The sequence below is a fragment of the Panulirus ornatus genome, chromosome 62 (assembly GCF_036320965.1).
Source record: "Panulirus ornatus isolate Po-2019 chromosome 62, ASM3632096v1, whole genome shotgun sequence".
Lineage (NCBI taxonomy): Eukaryota > Metazoa > Arthropoda > Malacostraca > Decapoda > Palinuridae > Panulirus > Panulirus ornatus.
The window spans coordinates 7,954,247-7,969,907 of record NC_092285.1 but is presented as its reverse complement, the minus strand read 5'-3'; the positions used below and the strand labels follow the sequence as shown (position 1 = coordinate 7,969,907).

Genomic DNA, 15,661 nt, shown 5'->3' with positions numbered 1-15,661 from the left:
CGTCGCACTCGGAGGTCTTCCTCGTCATTCTAGCCTCAGACACCACGTCAGGTAGTGGTGGTGCGCTGGTCTTCGACAAGAGGGGCCTACTTCGAGCGCAGGCAGGAGTGAGTTTCCGCAACTCCGACCATCTCCCTCTGGCCACACTTTGCTGGACACCACCTCACTTCGCCTCTCCGTGAAGTAAGACCGATGGTGTGTTTGCCACACCTTCGCGTGATCTTTGTATGCCTTGTGTGCCATCAAACCATCGTTTGACCTTAATTAGACATCTTAACTCTACCTGACCTCCAACTAGACTGAGGTGGGGTGGGCGCCAACCCCCACTTCGCCTTGTCTCCGTAACTCTGCCAGCCCCATCTACTCGTATTCTCGTATCTATCGTCCTTCGTCTATCCTTACCATAAGCTCATAATATTTTGCTGCAGCTTCCCTCACCTTTCTGTATTTTTCCTATTTCATAACCCTCACCTTTCTATATCCTCTATTCCATAACTCCCACCTTTCCGTATCCCCTATTCCGTCCAACATCAGTCAAATCTCACATTTTCTTAACTCGCCAGACGTCCAATTGCAACACCCACTAGCATTCATCATTAACCTTCCGCTGAACTTTACCACTCCATGTTCGTTTGGCCGTCACGCACTGACCAAGTGTGGCACAGCCCGTGACGCAAAAAAAAGAAAGTCGCTTTCCCGACCACATCTACACGAGAAATAAGATCGCCACAGACACGAATGTGGGATTTAAAGTCTATCTTATTCAGATTAATATTAGGGTATTTCAAGATGTGGTCCAGTGTATGTGGTCAAAGACAGATGGTGATATGTATGTTTACCAACATATATATATATATATATTTATTTATTTTATTTATTATACTTTGTCGCTGTCTCCCGCGTTAGCGAGGTAGCGCAAGGAAACAGACGAAAGAATAGCCCAACCCACCCACATACACATGTATATACATACACGTCCACACACGCAAATATACATACCTATACATCTCAACGTATACATATATATAAACACATAGACATTTACATATATACACATGTACATAATTCATACTTGCTGCCCTTATTCATTCCCGTCGCCACTCCGCCACATAATGAAATGCCAACGCCCTCCCACCGCATGTGCGCGAGGTAGCGCTAGGAAAAGACAACAAAGGCCATATTCGTTCACACTCAGTCTCTAGCTGTCATGTATAATGCACCGAAACCACAGCTCCCTTTCCACAACCAGGCACCACAAAACTTTCCATGGTTTACCCCAGACGCTTCACATGCCCTGGTTCAATCCACTGACAGCACGTCGACCCCGGTATACCACATCGTTCCAATTCACTCTATTCCTTGCACGCCTTTCACCCTCCTGCATGTTCAGGCCCCGATCACTCAATATCTTTTTCACTCCATCTTTCCACCTCCAATTTGCTCTCCCACTTCTCGTTCCCTCCACCTCTGCCACATATATCCTCTTTGTCAATCTTTCCTCACCCATTCTCTCCATGTGACCAAACCATTTCAAAATACCCTCTTCTGCTCTCTCAACCACACTCTTTTTACCACCACACATCTCTCTTACCCTTTCATTACTTACTCGATCAAACCACCCCACACCACATATGGTCCTCAAACATCTCATTTCCAACACATCCACCCTCCTCCGCACAACTCTATATATAGCCCACGCCTCACAACCATATATCATTGTTGGAACCACTATTCCTTCAAACATACCCATTTTTGCTTTCCAAGATTACGTTCTTGACTTCCACACATTCTTCAACGCACCCAGAACTTTCGCCCCCTCCCCCACCCTATGACTCACTTCCACTTCCATGGTTACATCCGCTGCCAAATCCACTCCCAGATATCTAAAACACTTCACTTCCTCCAGCTTTTCTCCATTCAAACTTACCTCCCAATTGACTTGTCCCTCAACCCTACTGTACCTAATAACCTTGCTCTTATTCACATTTACTCTTAACTTTCTTCTTTCACACACTTTACCAAACTCAGTCACCAGCTTCTGCAGTTTCTCACCCCCTGATTTAAATTCCTCTCACAGGCCCAGACTCCCCTAGTCTCCAGCTCATCTTCCACAGTCTTCCATCTCATTCCAATGTCCTTCCTCCTCAGTACGTTAGAGGCACTAGTGATATAATCAGCAGTCTACCAGGAGGGGTGTTATCACTTGTGCTGCCTTCGTAATTACCTACAATGTCTATATTGTATGCAAGAACAGCAAGCAATACAAAATCTAATCATTTTACCCTCCAGGTTCGAATTCTGGGCGCTGGTGGTCGCCCCCACAGTCAACCCTTGCCGTTCATCTGTTAATATATATCAAAAACAAAATAGTTCTGTCTTAACAATGATGTATATCATTATTAACAACTCCGCTCTTTAGCAATATATAAGGACATTAGATCTGCCTTTGAGCATGACGGTACGACCCTTGAGTACGACGGTGCGACCCTTGAGTACGACGGTACGACCCTTGAGTACGACGGTGCGACCCTTGAGTACGACGGTACGACCCTTGAGTACGATGGTACGACCCTTGAGTACGACGATGCGACCCTTGAGTACGACGGTACGACCCTTAAGCATGACGATGCGACCCTTGAACATGATAGTACGACCCTTGAGCATGACGATACGACCCTTGATCACAACGGTACGACCCTTGAGCATGACGGTACGACCCTTGAGCACGACGGTACGACCCTTGAGCATGACGGTACGACCCCTGTCTATAATGGCTTGGTCTTTCTCTAAGATCACGCCATTGAATACCTACCCAAGGGTCGTCTCGCTGTGCTTTTGGGGTCGTATCCTCATGCACCACTGGTCGTACCGTCGTGCACCGGCGGTCGTACCGTCGTGCACCGCTGGTCGTACCGTCGTGAACAAGCCACCAAAGCACGGGTGGCACGCGTCAGTAATGCATTTTCTCTATACCTTACAATCATCATTTACCATCAAAATAATTCAAATCATTTACTTACACTACTGTGTGGATGGCACTCGTTTTCTATCGCCTGCAACAGTTCCAGAGGGGTAACTAGCCTGAACCCGGCTCCCCCGTGTCTCGCCTTCAGAGAGTCATGGAGCGGCTGCAGTGGGCGACGCCGATACTGCTGGTGGCGGTGAAGGTGCTGGCTCTTGCCCTGGCTCACCCATCCTCCTCCTCCATGACGCAGCAGCGCGTTACCTCCGTCGCCCGACAACAGAAAAGTGAGTATTAGTTGTGTCAACCCTGTGTAGAAAACGGGAATCTGTCTGTTTGTCTGTCTCTCCCTTAAAACTGTTATATATATTTATTTCATTTATTATTAATATATATAGGGGATAGGGGATTAAGAATACTTCCCACGTATTCCCTGCGTGTCGTAGAAGGCGACTAAAAGGGGAGGGAGCGGGGGGCTGGAAATCCTCCCCTCTCGTTTTTTTTTTTTAATTTTCCAAAAGAAGGAACAGAGGGGGCCAGGTGAGGATATTCCCTCAAAGGCCCAGTCCTCTGTTCTTAACGCTACCTCGCCAACGCGGGAAATGGCAAATAGTTTAAAAGAAGAAAAGATATATATATATATATATATATATATATATATATATATATATATATATATATATATATAATAAAAAATATAATATAAATAAATAAATAAATATATATATATATATATATATATATATATATATATATATATATATATATATATATTTTTTTTTTTTTTTTTTCCAAAGGAAGGAACAGAGAAAGGGGCTGGTTGAGGATGTTTCCTCAGAGGCCCAGTTCTCTGTTCTTAACGCTACCTCGCTGACGCGGGAAATGGCCAATAGTATGAAAGAAAAAAGATATATATATAATACGTACTTCTAAATGTAAAAAAATCACAAAACAAAACTGTTCTTGAAGCTAGTTAATGAATAAAAAAAATACATTCATTTTCTTTGACATTATGAAACTCTTGAGGGTAATGCACTACATCCTTCCATCTCTTCCCCCAATCACACACACACACACACACACACACACACACACACACACTACGTCAACACCAGCAACAATGACATTCTACCACTCTTGCTTCGCATGTCTTTATCTTTCCACACTCAACCACTTTTACACCACACATCACACCCCTGTAACAACGGCCTCTGGCGGTGATCATACACTTGAAGACCTGTGTCCAAGACTCTCTCTCTCTCTCTCTCTCTCTCTCTCTCTCTCTCTCTCTCTCTCTCTCTCTCTCTCTCTCAAATGGCATCCATTCACCACCACAGCAACTCAAAGCAAACATGCACAAAAATGGACTATCTACATCAGAATGGGTTCTCTTCCAGAGAAATACAGCATCGGTCTAAAGGAAGGTAAAAGGGGAAGATCAAATGGTAATAACGAAACAGAAAGATGGTGGTGTGTGGAAACTATCGGGAAAGAAGGAGTGCGTGTGATTGGGAGACAGACTGGAGGAAGCGACAGGAGGTTGAGCAAGACTGAGAGTGAGTCGATCTTTTCCCATCATCCTCTTGCCTCAAGAACTCATCTCCAGAGCAGAGGGTCACGAGCACACGTCGTGCCTATCTTTTAAGGAAGGAGATGGGGAGAGCCGGTAGTGTAGCCAGCTTGTAAGACCCATTTTCTCTTTCTCTTTCTCTCTCCTCAGCGACGATGCCCCTGGCGTTAACCCCTCGCGAGTGTGAGGTGTCGGGCAAGCGCGGGTCCTGCCTTCCATACTTCTACTGTGGACCCTACGGCGGGAGTCCCATGGGAATGTGTACCCTCGGCCTGGGTCAATGTTGTGTCTGTAAGTCGTGCTAACGAAGGCGTCACAAGTCCACCTACCCGCTGGGCACGGTTCGAACCCCACTCCCCTCCACATGGGTTCGAACCCTCATAACAGAGGATTAAAATATAATCACGAGCATTATAATCAGGAGCATTAAATGATAATCATCACAAATGATAAATTCAAAAGGCTACTTTTTTTTAATGACTAATTAAATTAATAAAAAACTTAAGCCATTAAAATACTAAGCTATGCCAATTTTCATCTTAGAAAAAATTAATTTTTTTTCTTGTTTCTTAGCTCTCTTAAGGGACTACAATACTGTATGTAAATGTCTGGAGTGACTACAATACTGTATTTGGATACAGTGACTACAACATTGTATTTATATGTTGAGCATCTATGATGATGAATTTACATAGCTTGGATGAATACAGTAGTGTATCTAGAGCTCTTGAGTGGATACAATGCTGTGTCTGTTCTTCACTGACTACAATACTGTATTTAGATATCTTGAGTGAATACAATACCGTATCTAAAACTCATGACTGACTACAGTACTGTGTTCAAATCTCTTGAGTGACTACAATACTGTATTTAGATATCTTGAGTGAATATAATACCGTATTTAAAACTCATAACTGACTACAGTACTGTATTCAAATCTCTTGAGTGACTACAATACTGTATTTAGATATCTTGAGTGAATACAATACCGTATCTAAAACTCATGACTGACTACAGTACTGTATTCAAATCTCTTGAGTGACTACAATACTGTATTTAGACTACTCGAGTGACTACAATACTGTATTCAGATCACTTGAATACAGTACTGCATAGCCTTCACGCTTGATCTTCATACATTACCCTTATACAGCCTCTTCTAACCTCATGGTTCTCACTATGGTCTCTACCTAAAAGTGACCCTCTCCCATTGTGGTCTCTACCTTAACTCTGTGGTCTCTACCTTATCTTGACCCTGTGGTCTCTACCTTAACCTGACCCTGTGGTCTTTACCTTAACCTGACCCTGTGGTCTTTACCTGAACCCGACACTGTGGTCTCTACCTTCACCTGACCCTGTGGTCTCTACCTTAACCCGACCCTGTGGTCTCTACCTTAACCCGACACTGTGGTCTTTACCTTAACCTGACCCTGTGGTCTTTACCTGAGCCCGATCCTGTGGTCTTTACCTTAACCTGACCCTGTGGTCTCTACTTTAACCCGACCCTATGGTCTCTACCTTAACGCGACCCTGTGGTCTCCACCTTTCCTTGACCCTGTGGTCTCTACCTTTCCTTGACCCTGTGGTCTCTACCTTAACCCGATCCTGTGGCCTCTACCTTGACCCTGTGGTCTCTACCTTAACCTCCGTGTGGGGCCCCCCTGACCGCCCGCTCCTGACCCCCCCACTTCTCCCCTTGCCCCCTCGTGTGGGGGCCCCCCTGACCGCTCGCTCCTGACCCCCCCACTTCTCCCCTTGCCCCCTCGTGTGGGGGCCCCCCTGACCGCTCGCTCCTGACCCCCCCACTTCACCCCCTGCCCCCTCGTGTGGGGGCCCCCCTGACCGCTCGCTCCTGACCCCCCCACTTCTCCCCTTGCCCCCTCGTGTGGGGGCCCCCCTGACCGCTCGCTCCTGACCCCCCCACTTCTCCCCTTGCCCCCTCGTGTGGGGGCCCCCCTGACCGCCCGCTCCTGACCCCCCCACTTCTCCCCTTGCCCCCTCGTGTGGGGCCCCCCTGACCGCCCGCTCCTGACTTGACCCCCCCACTTCTCCCCTTGCCCCCTCGTGTGGGGGCCCCCCTGACCGCCCGCTCCTGACCTGACCCCCCCACTTCTCCCCCTGCCCCCTCGTGTGGGGGGCCCCCTGACCGCCCGCTCCTGACCCCCCCCACTTCCTCCCCTGCCCCCTCGTGTGGGGCCCCCCTGACCGCCCGCTCCTGACCCCCCCACTTCTCCCCCTGCCCCCTCGTGTGGAGGCCCCCCTGACCGCCCGCTCCTGACCCCCCCACTTCTCCCCCTGCCCCCTCGTGTGGGGCCCCCCTGACCGCCCGCTCCTGACCCCCCCACTTCTCCCCCTGCCCCCTCGTGTGGGGCCCCCCTGACCGCCCGCTCCTGACCCCCCCACTTCTCCCCCTGCCCCCTCGTGTGGGGCCCCCCTGACCGCCCGCTCCTGACCCCCCCACTTCTCCCCTTGCCCCCTCGTGTGGGGCCCCCCTGACCGCCCGCTCCTGACCTGACCCCCCCACTTCTCCCCTTGCCCCCTCGTGTGGGGCCCCCCTGACCGCCCGCTCCTGACCTGACCCCCCCACTTCTCCCCCTGCCCCCTCGTGTGGGGGCCCCCCCTGACCGCCCGCTCCTGACCCCCCCACTTCTCCCCTTGCCCCCTCGTGTGGGGCCCCCCTGACCGCCCGCTCCTGACCTGACCCCCCCACTTCTCCCCCTGCCCCCTCGTGTGGGGCCCCCCTGACCGCCCGCTCCTGACCCCCCCACTTCTCCCCCTGCCCCCTCGTGTGGGGGCCCCCCTGACCGCTCCTGACCTGACCCCCCCACTTCCTCCCCTTGCCCCCTCGTGTGGGGGCCCCCCTGACCGCCCGCTCCTGACCCCCCCACTTCACCCCCTGCCCCCTCGTGTGGGGGCCCCCTGACCGCCCGCTACTGACCCCCCACTTCCTCCCCTTGCCCCCTCGTGTGGGGGCCCCCCTGACCGTCCGCTCCTGACCCCCCACTTCCTCCCCTTCCCTCCCCCGTGTGGGGGCCCCCCTGACCGCTCGCTCCTGACCCCCTTCCCTCCCCCCGTGTGGGGGCCCTCCTGACCTGACCTGACCCCCCCACTTCCTCCCGTCAGTTGACAAGACGTGCGGGGAGACCTCCAGCTCCCACGTGACCTACCTGACCAGCCAGGGCGATGACGCCACCGACACAGGCACCTGCTCCATCACCGTCACCAAGGCGGACGAAAACATCTGCCAGGTAGGTAGGTGGGCAGGGAGGCAGGGAGGGAGGGAGGGAGAGGGAGGGAGGGAGGGAGGGAGGGAGGGAGGGTGAGGGAGGGAGGGAGAGGGAGGGAGGGAGGGAGGCAGGGAGGGAGAGGGAGGGAGGGGAAGGAGAGGGAGGGAGGTACGTGGGCAGGGAGGGAGGGATGGTGAGGGAGGAGGGAGGGAGGGAGAGGGAGGGAGGGAGGGAGAGGGAGGAGGGAGGGAGGGAGGGAGGGAGAGGGAGGGAGGGGGAGGGAGGGAGAGGGAGGGAGGGGAAGGAGAGGGAGGGAGAGGGAGGGAGGGTGAGGGAGGAGGGAGGGGGAGGGAGAGAAGGAGAGGGAGGGAGGGAGGGAGGGAGAGGGAGGGAGGGTGAGGGAGGGAGAGAGAGAGAGGGAGGGAGGGTGAGGGAGGGAGGGTGAGGGAGGGAGGGGAAGGAGGGTGAGGGAGGGAGGGAGGGAGGGAGGGAGGGAGGGAGGGGGAGGGAGGGAGGGAGGGTGAGGGAGAGAGAGAGAGAGAGAGAGAGAGAGAGAGAGAGAGAGAGAGAGAGAGAGAGAGAGAGAGAGAGAGAGAGAGAGAGAGAGAGTGGGAAGTCCTTCAAAGCTACTAGACGGATGGTTGAGCAAAGGCCTTCTCTCCCCTACCCTCCGCTCCCAGACGGGAAAGAAGGATAAGAAGAAAGAGAAGAAAAAAAAAATACCTTGCAGGAGTAAAGTGCCTGAAGGAAATATTCGTGCGAGAGTTTTATATGTATGACAATGAACGCCAGTGTGTGTATCACGCATGCCAGCACCAAAAACTTACGTTCTTCAAAACTGATCCGGTCTTAGTACATGACATTGACTTTCATTTCACTGTCCAATCTACGTCGCTCCCCTCCAACCCCCAATGCTCAAACATCCCAAGTCCAATGAACTCCCGACTCCTCCGACGGAAAAGTCCTGTCAATATTACAATGGTGGGTACTAAATACTGTTCTCTAGCAGTCTACTTCGTCATAGACCATCAGGTCTTCTGTTGTCCGTCATAGACCATCAGGTCTTCTCTTGTACGTCATAGACCATCAGGTCTTCTGTTGTCTAGCTTTATCTAATTATCTGATCGCTAGACCAACAACGAAAACCTTGCTAGTTTTCACCCCACGTAACAATGCCCTTCCGACAGAGGAAAAAACCTTGCTAGTCTTCATCCCACGTAACAATGCCCTTCTGACAGAGGGAAAAAACCTTGCTAGTCTTCACCCCACGTAACAATGCCCTTCTGACAGAGGTTTTAAAAATCTTGCTAGTCTTCACCCCACGTAACAATGCCCTTCCGACAGTTCCTCGGAGCAGTAGCCTAACTCACACACACCCCTCACACTCTCCCTACAGCTGAGACTCTACATGAAGGAGCTGGAGCTAAGTGAACCCAACGCTGATGGTGTGTGTGTGAAGCAGTACCTCCATGTCCAAGGGATCAGTGGTGGTGCCCCAAGGATCTGTGGCACCAACTCCGGCCAGCATTGTGAGTGTGTGTTAGTCATGATATAGATACATGCCATGTCATTAAACACAGATCACAATTTTGCGCGTGATCAAGTATGTTCCAATGAGTCCACGGGGGAAAATGAAACACGATAAGTTCCCAAGTGCACTTTCGTGTAATAATCACATCATCAGGGGAGACACAAGAGAGGAGTATAACAGTCAGTTGATATACATCGAAGAGACGAAGCTAGGACGCCATACACACACACACACACACACACACACACACATACGCCATTCATCAAGCAGCCCCAACAGGGAGGATGAGCAGTTAGGGTTGGCTGTGAGCCAACTGGCAACGCCATCTACTATGTTTATATAACAAATTTTTCACCGATTTCAAGATGCCAGCGTATTACTAGTGTACTTAACATTCCTCACTACTACTATTAATACTACTGTTACGACAACTACAGCTACTATTAACTACCACTACTACTACTACTACTACTACTACTACTATACTACTACTACTGCTACTACTACTACTACTACCACTACTACTACTACTACCACCACTACCACTACTATACTACTACTACTACTACTACCACTACTGCTACTAGTACTACCACTACTACTACTACTACTACTACTACTACTACTACTACTACTACTACTACTACTACTACTACTACTACTACTACTACTACTACTACTACTACTACTACTACTACTACTACTACTACCACTACTACTACTACTACTACTACTACCACTACTACTACTACTACTACTACTACTACACTACTACTACTACTACTACTACTACTACTACTACTACTACTACTACTACTACTACTACTACTACTACTACTACTACTACTACTACTACCACTACTACTACTACTGCCACTACCACTACTATACTACTACTACTACTACTACCACTACTACTACTACTGCCACTACCACTACTACTACTACTACCACTACTACTACCACTACTACTACTACTGCCACTACCACTACTACTACTACTACCACTACTGCTACTACTACTACCACTACTACTACTACTGCCACTACCACTACTATACTACTACTACTACTACTACTACCACTACTGCTACTAGTACTACCACTACTACTACTACTACTACTACTACTACTACTACTACTACCACTACTACTACTACTGCCACTACCACTACTATACTACTACTACTACTACTACCACTACTGCTACTAGTACTACCACTACTACTACTACTACTACTACTACTACTACTACTACTACCACTACTACTACTACTGCCACTACCACTACTATACTACTACTACTACTACTACCACTACTACTACTACTGCCACTACCACTACTACTACTACTACCACTACTACTACCACTACTACTACTACTGCCACTACCACTACTACTACTACTACCACTACTGCTACTAGTACTACCACTACTACTACTACTACTACTACTACTACTACTACTACTACCACTACTACTACTACTGCCACTACCACTACTATACTACTACTACTACTACTACCACTACTGCTACTAGTACTACCACTACTACTACTACTACTACTACTACTACTACTACTACTACCACTACTACTACTACTGCCACTACCACTACTATACTACTACTACTACTACTACCACTACTGCTACTAGTACTACCACTACTACTACTACTACTACTACTACTACTACTACTACTACCACTACTACTACTACTGCCACTACCACTACTATACTACTACTACTACTACTACCACTACTGCTACTAGTACTACCACTACTACTACTACTACTACTACTACTACCACTACATACTACCACTACATACTACCACTACTACCACTACTACTACTACTACCACTACATACTACCACTACATACTACTACTACCACTACTACTACTACTACTACCACTACCACTACATACTACCACTACTACCACTACTACTACTACTACCACTACATACTACCACTACATACTACTACTACCACTACTACTACTACTACTACCACTACCACTACATACTACCACTACATACTACCACTACATACTACCACTACTACCACTACTGCTTTGGTGTGTGGCATTGCAGTGTACGTGGATGTACGGGCTGACACTGGACCATACAAGGTCGGGGTCGTTAATATGGACAACAACCCATTATCATCCTGGGACATCGAAGTCCAGCAGGTCCCATGTGACTCCGACGAACTCGGTAAGTATATGAAAAAAAGAATTCTGTTCCTTGAAGCCGAAGCCATTGGTTATTTTGCCGACAAGTCAGTACCGCTCGGTCAATAACGATATTTCGCCTCTTTGATTTATTTCCCCCTATAATTCCACGGCATTCTTGGTCTTAATGACTTTAAAAAGGGAAAAGCAACAGTTATACAACTATTTCCGATGAGGCTAAGGGTTAGTTTTGACTTTAGAAAGTCATCTTGAAGTTTTAGCAAATTGTGGGGTTAAATGAGTCAAAGCGATCGACCTTACCTAACCCCCTGACCTGGAGGCAGCCCTTCTGGCCCTAACGACCCTATACCCTACCTTAATGTACCCCAGACCATCGATAACAAGGAAACGAAGTCGGCAAACTAACTGTTTGACTCGATGGTGCCGACTCGCCGGCAAAATAACGAAGGCGATGGCATTTTGATCCAACTATGAAGGCAAAAGTTTCAAAATCTCAAACAACACAAGAGTTCTAGTTTGTTATATAGAAGTGAACCTTTTGTTATATATCTTACCCCATGAGTGGTATATAGGTAAATTCAGTTATATAGGTAAACCTTCAGTTACACAGCTAAAACCACTATTATATATAGGTGAAAATTAGGCACATCGAGTGTTGAAGGGACGAAAATTTATATATAAAAAGGTGATTTCAAAATAATCATAATTAACACAAGAATTCAGTAATATGTGTCATACCTAAAAATTCACAATAATCATAATTAACACAAGAACTCACAAGAACTTAATAATATGTGTCATACCTAAAAAAAGAAATGAAATAGTCCATACACCACTGCTATGTTCGCATGATCATGTACCATCTCAAAAATATATCATAAATCTAAGATAATCTAGTCTCCCTTAACTAATTCCCTTTCTTCTCTGTGGACATAAAACCAAGCTTGAAAGTCTGTGATTACAAATACCTCAAAAACGATGAACCTAGGCTGTGAAATAGCCACAAAAAATATAAAAAACGTAAATCGTCACTACACTTAAGATTAAAATTAACCATTTGACATACCTCCTCACAAAACACCATTGGATACATGAGCAAGTCATATGACAATGGAGGTCACGTATTGTTACAAGTTCTTATATATTCTTTTCTTTCTTTTAAACTATTCGCCATTTCCCGCGTTAGCGAGGTAGCGTTAAGAACAGAGGACTGAGCCTTTGAGGGACTACCCTCACCTGGCCCAATTCTCTGTTCCTTCTTTTGGAAAATTTAAAAAAAAACGAGAGGGGAGGATTTCCAGCCCCCCGCTCCCTCCCCTTTTAGTCGCCTTCTACGACACGCAGGGAATACGTGGGAAGTATTCTTAATCCCCTATCCCCTTATATATATTATATATTTTTTTTCTTTCCCCACCAGCGCCCACTGGATGTAACCAGTACTTCACTGAACTGAGTGGAACGGTCAAGAGTTTCAACTATGGCTCAAAACCCAGCTCGAAAAGACACAGGAATGGAAATCCAGGTATATGACAACATTGGCTAGGCTTTGAGAAGCAAGCGCTCAATGCTTTCACAGCCTTTTATATACAGCTCTGCCTTTGTAACCTTGAAATGTATATAACTGTTAGCAAAACCTGGTCTGCTGTTAGCAAAACCTGCTCGTTCTGCTGTTAGCAAAACCTGCTTGTTCTGCTGTTAGCAAAACCTGCTCGTTCTGCTGTTAGCAAAACCTGCTCGTTCTGCTGTTAGCAAAACCTGGTCTGCTGTTAGCAAAACCTGTTCTACTGTTAGCAAAACCTGGTCTGCTGTTAGCAAAACCTGGTCTACTGTTAGCAAAACCTGGTCTGCTGTTAGTAAAACCTGCTCGTTCTGCTGTTAGCAAAACCTGGTCTGCTGTTAGCAAAACCTGCTCGTTCTGCTGTTAGCAAAACCTGCTCTACTGTTAGCAAAACCTGGTCTGCTATTAGCAAAACCTGTTCTACTGTTAGCAAAACCTGGTCTGCTATTAGCAAAACTTGTTCTACTGTTAGCAAAACCTGGTCTACTGTTAGCAAAACCTGGTCTGCTATTAGCAAAACTTGTTCTACTGTTAGCAAAACCTGGTCTACTGTTAGCAAAACCTGTTCTACAGTTAGCAAAACTTGTTCTGCCAGCAAAACCAGATCTACTGAACGTAATTACTCAAAAGATACGAAAAGACCTTCAATATTCAAATCAATTTGTGCATCACAACCACCTCCAGGTTCACCAGTTCTTCCCTCCCTCGTATCGTCTAAAATCAGCAGCCATGGATTGACACCATGATCCACATATACATTTCTTACTTCTATGCCATCATACAACAGGGTCTAGACACCTGCAGGAGACGTACACGATCTGTGTCCGTCAGGAACCTGGTTACTGTAGCTTGAAGTGGACGCCCGCCCCTGGAGATGAATACGCCTTTACGCTAACGGGTAACCTCATAGCGAACCCGAACCTACACATCTCACCATTCAGTAAGTCTGTTTTCACTCACCATCTAACTGTTCTGTAGTATAAACCGAGACTTAAAAACTCCCTACTGAACGTCTAAGTGGTCATTTTCATACTATTACCTTAAGAGGTATTTGTAATGACTTTTGATTTTCATCATTTGCCTTTTTTTCATTCATCAGCAAACAGCTTAACTTATTAAGCTGTTTAAGCTTAATAAAACGGTTTTTAAAACAGCTTAATAAAACAGCTTTTTAGCATATCATTTGTGATTCCATCTTGAACCTATCATACACGTTGCGTAATTTCCCTTTAAGATACTATATAGATTTACTATATTTTTTTCCTACAGTTTTTGGCCTTTTATTTACATCACCTTTCCAGTAAAAGCACTGTAAATTACCATTATCAATAGGGCAATATTACAGTACGAAGCCTAAATGACCATTTTCTCCCAAACCTCAAAAAGTTACAGGTATAATTTAACCTCCACCTATATTTTAAAAACTGGTGCCCATACCATTTTCTATATAATGGTTGCATGTAATTTCTAAACGAGGGGTCGTATCTGGTCACATTTCTGGAACCTCTCATCTGCCTCTTTTGCAGATGTTGCAGACGATGAACTATGTCCATTCACTGACCACCTCCTCATAGCTGGGGGTCGGATCCCAAAAGAGGACAACCCCTCCACCGTTTTCTGTGGCTCGCGATTCCCAGACTCCGTGACCAGTAAGTATAGATTCAGTATGTGTGATACTCTATATTCCTCTATTTCTATCTATCTACATCATTTTACCCCATCTTCCATGTCCTGCGCATGTTACAATTAATCGTCCTTTTTGCTCTATGATGTTCACCTCTTCCCAAAATTTAAACTCAGGAGTGGATAAGTTATTGTATGTGTGTCTCACAAGGCACCAGTCCATAGGAAGGGCGAACTGCACGACGGAGAGCATGAGTTTGTCACCAATTCTAACTTACAAACACACATGCATGTAAATCTTACTTAAATCTAACTTCTTTCTTTTGTTTCCCCCCAGCCAACAGCTTCCAAATCATGTTAGTGGCAAATGGTCAAGAAGTCCAGGATAATGATATAGATAACCGTGGATTCCATCTCCAGTACCAACAGGTTCAATGCTGAGCCACAAAAAGGATAGTCACCCCTGAGTAACACTGGTTGCTGTTTGCAGATGATGCGCATGGCATCACTAACGTGAAGTAAATAATGACAACCGAAAATACATTCATCACCATTTGGCGAGAGGGATGAACTGATTTCAAAACACCTACGTCTACATGAGCACTCTGCTGAGTTTTAGATATAGAGGAAACATGAACTTCAACGTGTATCTAAGCACAACACACTTGCTCTTCGTCAAAGGCAACCACAGTCTCCATTCACACACGACCCGCTCCACAACACAAAATCCAATCCACAAGAAAGACGGGTGGCGAAATATGCTACGACAGAAATACAACAAACGTTATATCAATTGTATCTCTTCCACCATCACAAAAGCCACGAAAAGGAACCCAACCCCAGTGGTCTATTGCTTGCTATTGGTTCGAATTCCTCTGTATTCTTTGTGTATGCCACGATGTATTTTCATATCCCTCTGGCATATTCTTAAATTCCATGACATTATATTATTCTATAAGTTGACATGGTCATTATATGACGGTGAAATACAC

General features: G+C 46.7%; 1 protein-coding gene and 1 long non-coding RNA gene across 2 annotated transcripts in view; one reads left to right on the top strand and one right to left on the bottom strand.

Moving 5' to 3' along the window:
* LOC139767569 (uncharacterized) overlaps positions 1-15,661 on the bottom strand; it is a 70,246-nt gene that overhangs the window by 48,448 nt on the left and 6,137 nt on the right. Inside the window, exon 3 of the long non-coding RNA XR_011717177.1 lies at positions 3,021-3,271. This is a non-coding gene — a long non-coding RNA (uncharacterized lncRNA). The remainder of the gene's footprint in view (positions 1-3,020; positions 3,272-15,661) is intronic.
* The window catches only part of LOC139767567 (uncharacterized), a 15,683-nt gene continuing 40 nt past the window's right edge, over positions 19-15,661 (top strand). The window contains exons 1-10 of the mRNA XM_071696996.1: positions 19-183; positions 3,114-3,249; positions 4,683-4,823; positions 7,656-7,780; positions 9,156-9,288; positions 11,388-11,510; positions 12,906-13,010; positions 13,834-13,986; positions 14,573-14,695; positions 15,007-15,661. The exon at positions 15,007-15,661 is cut by the window's right edge and continues 40 nt beyond it. Coding sequence (XP_071553097.1) covers positions 3,120-3,249; positions 4,683-4,823; positions 7,656-7,780; positions 9,156-9,288; positions 11,388-11,510; positions 12,906-13,010; positions 13,834-13,986; positions 14,573-14,695; positions 15,007-15,110 — 1,137 coding nt within the window. The 5' untranslated portion in view covers positions 19-183; positions 3,114-3,119 and the 3' untranslated portion in view covers positions 15,111-15,661. The remainder of the gene's footprint in view (positions 184-3,113; positions 3,250-4,682; positions 4,824-7,655; positions 7,781-9,155; positions 9,289-11,387; positions 11,511-12,905; positions 13,011-13,833; positions 13,987-14,572; positions 14,696-15,006) is intronic.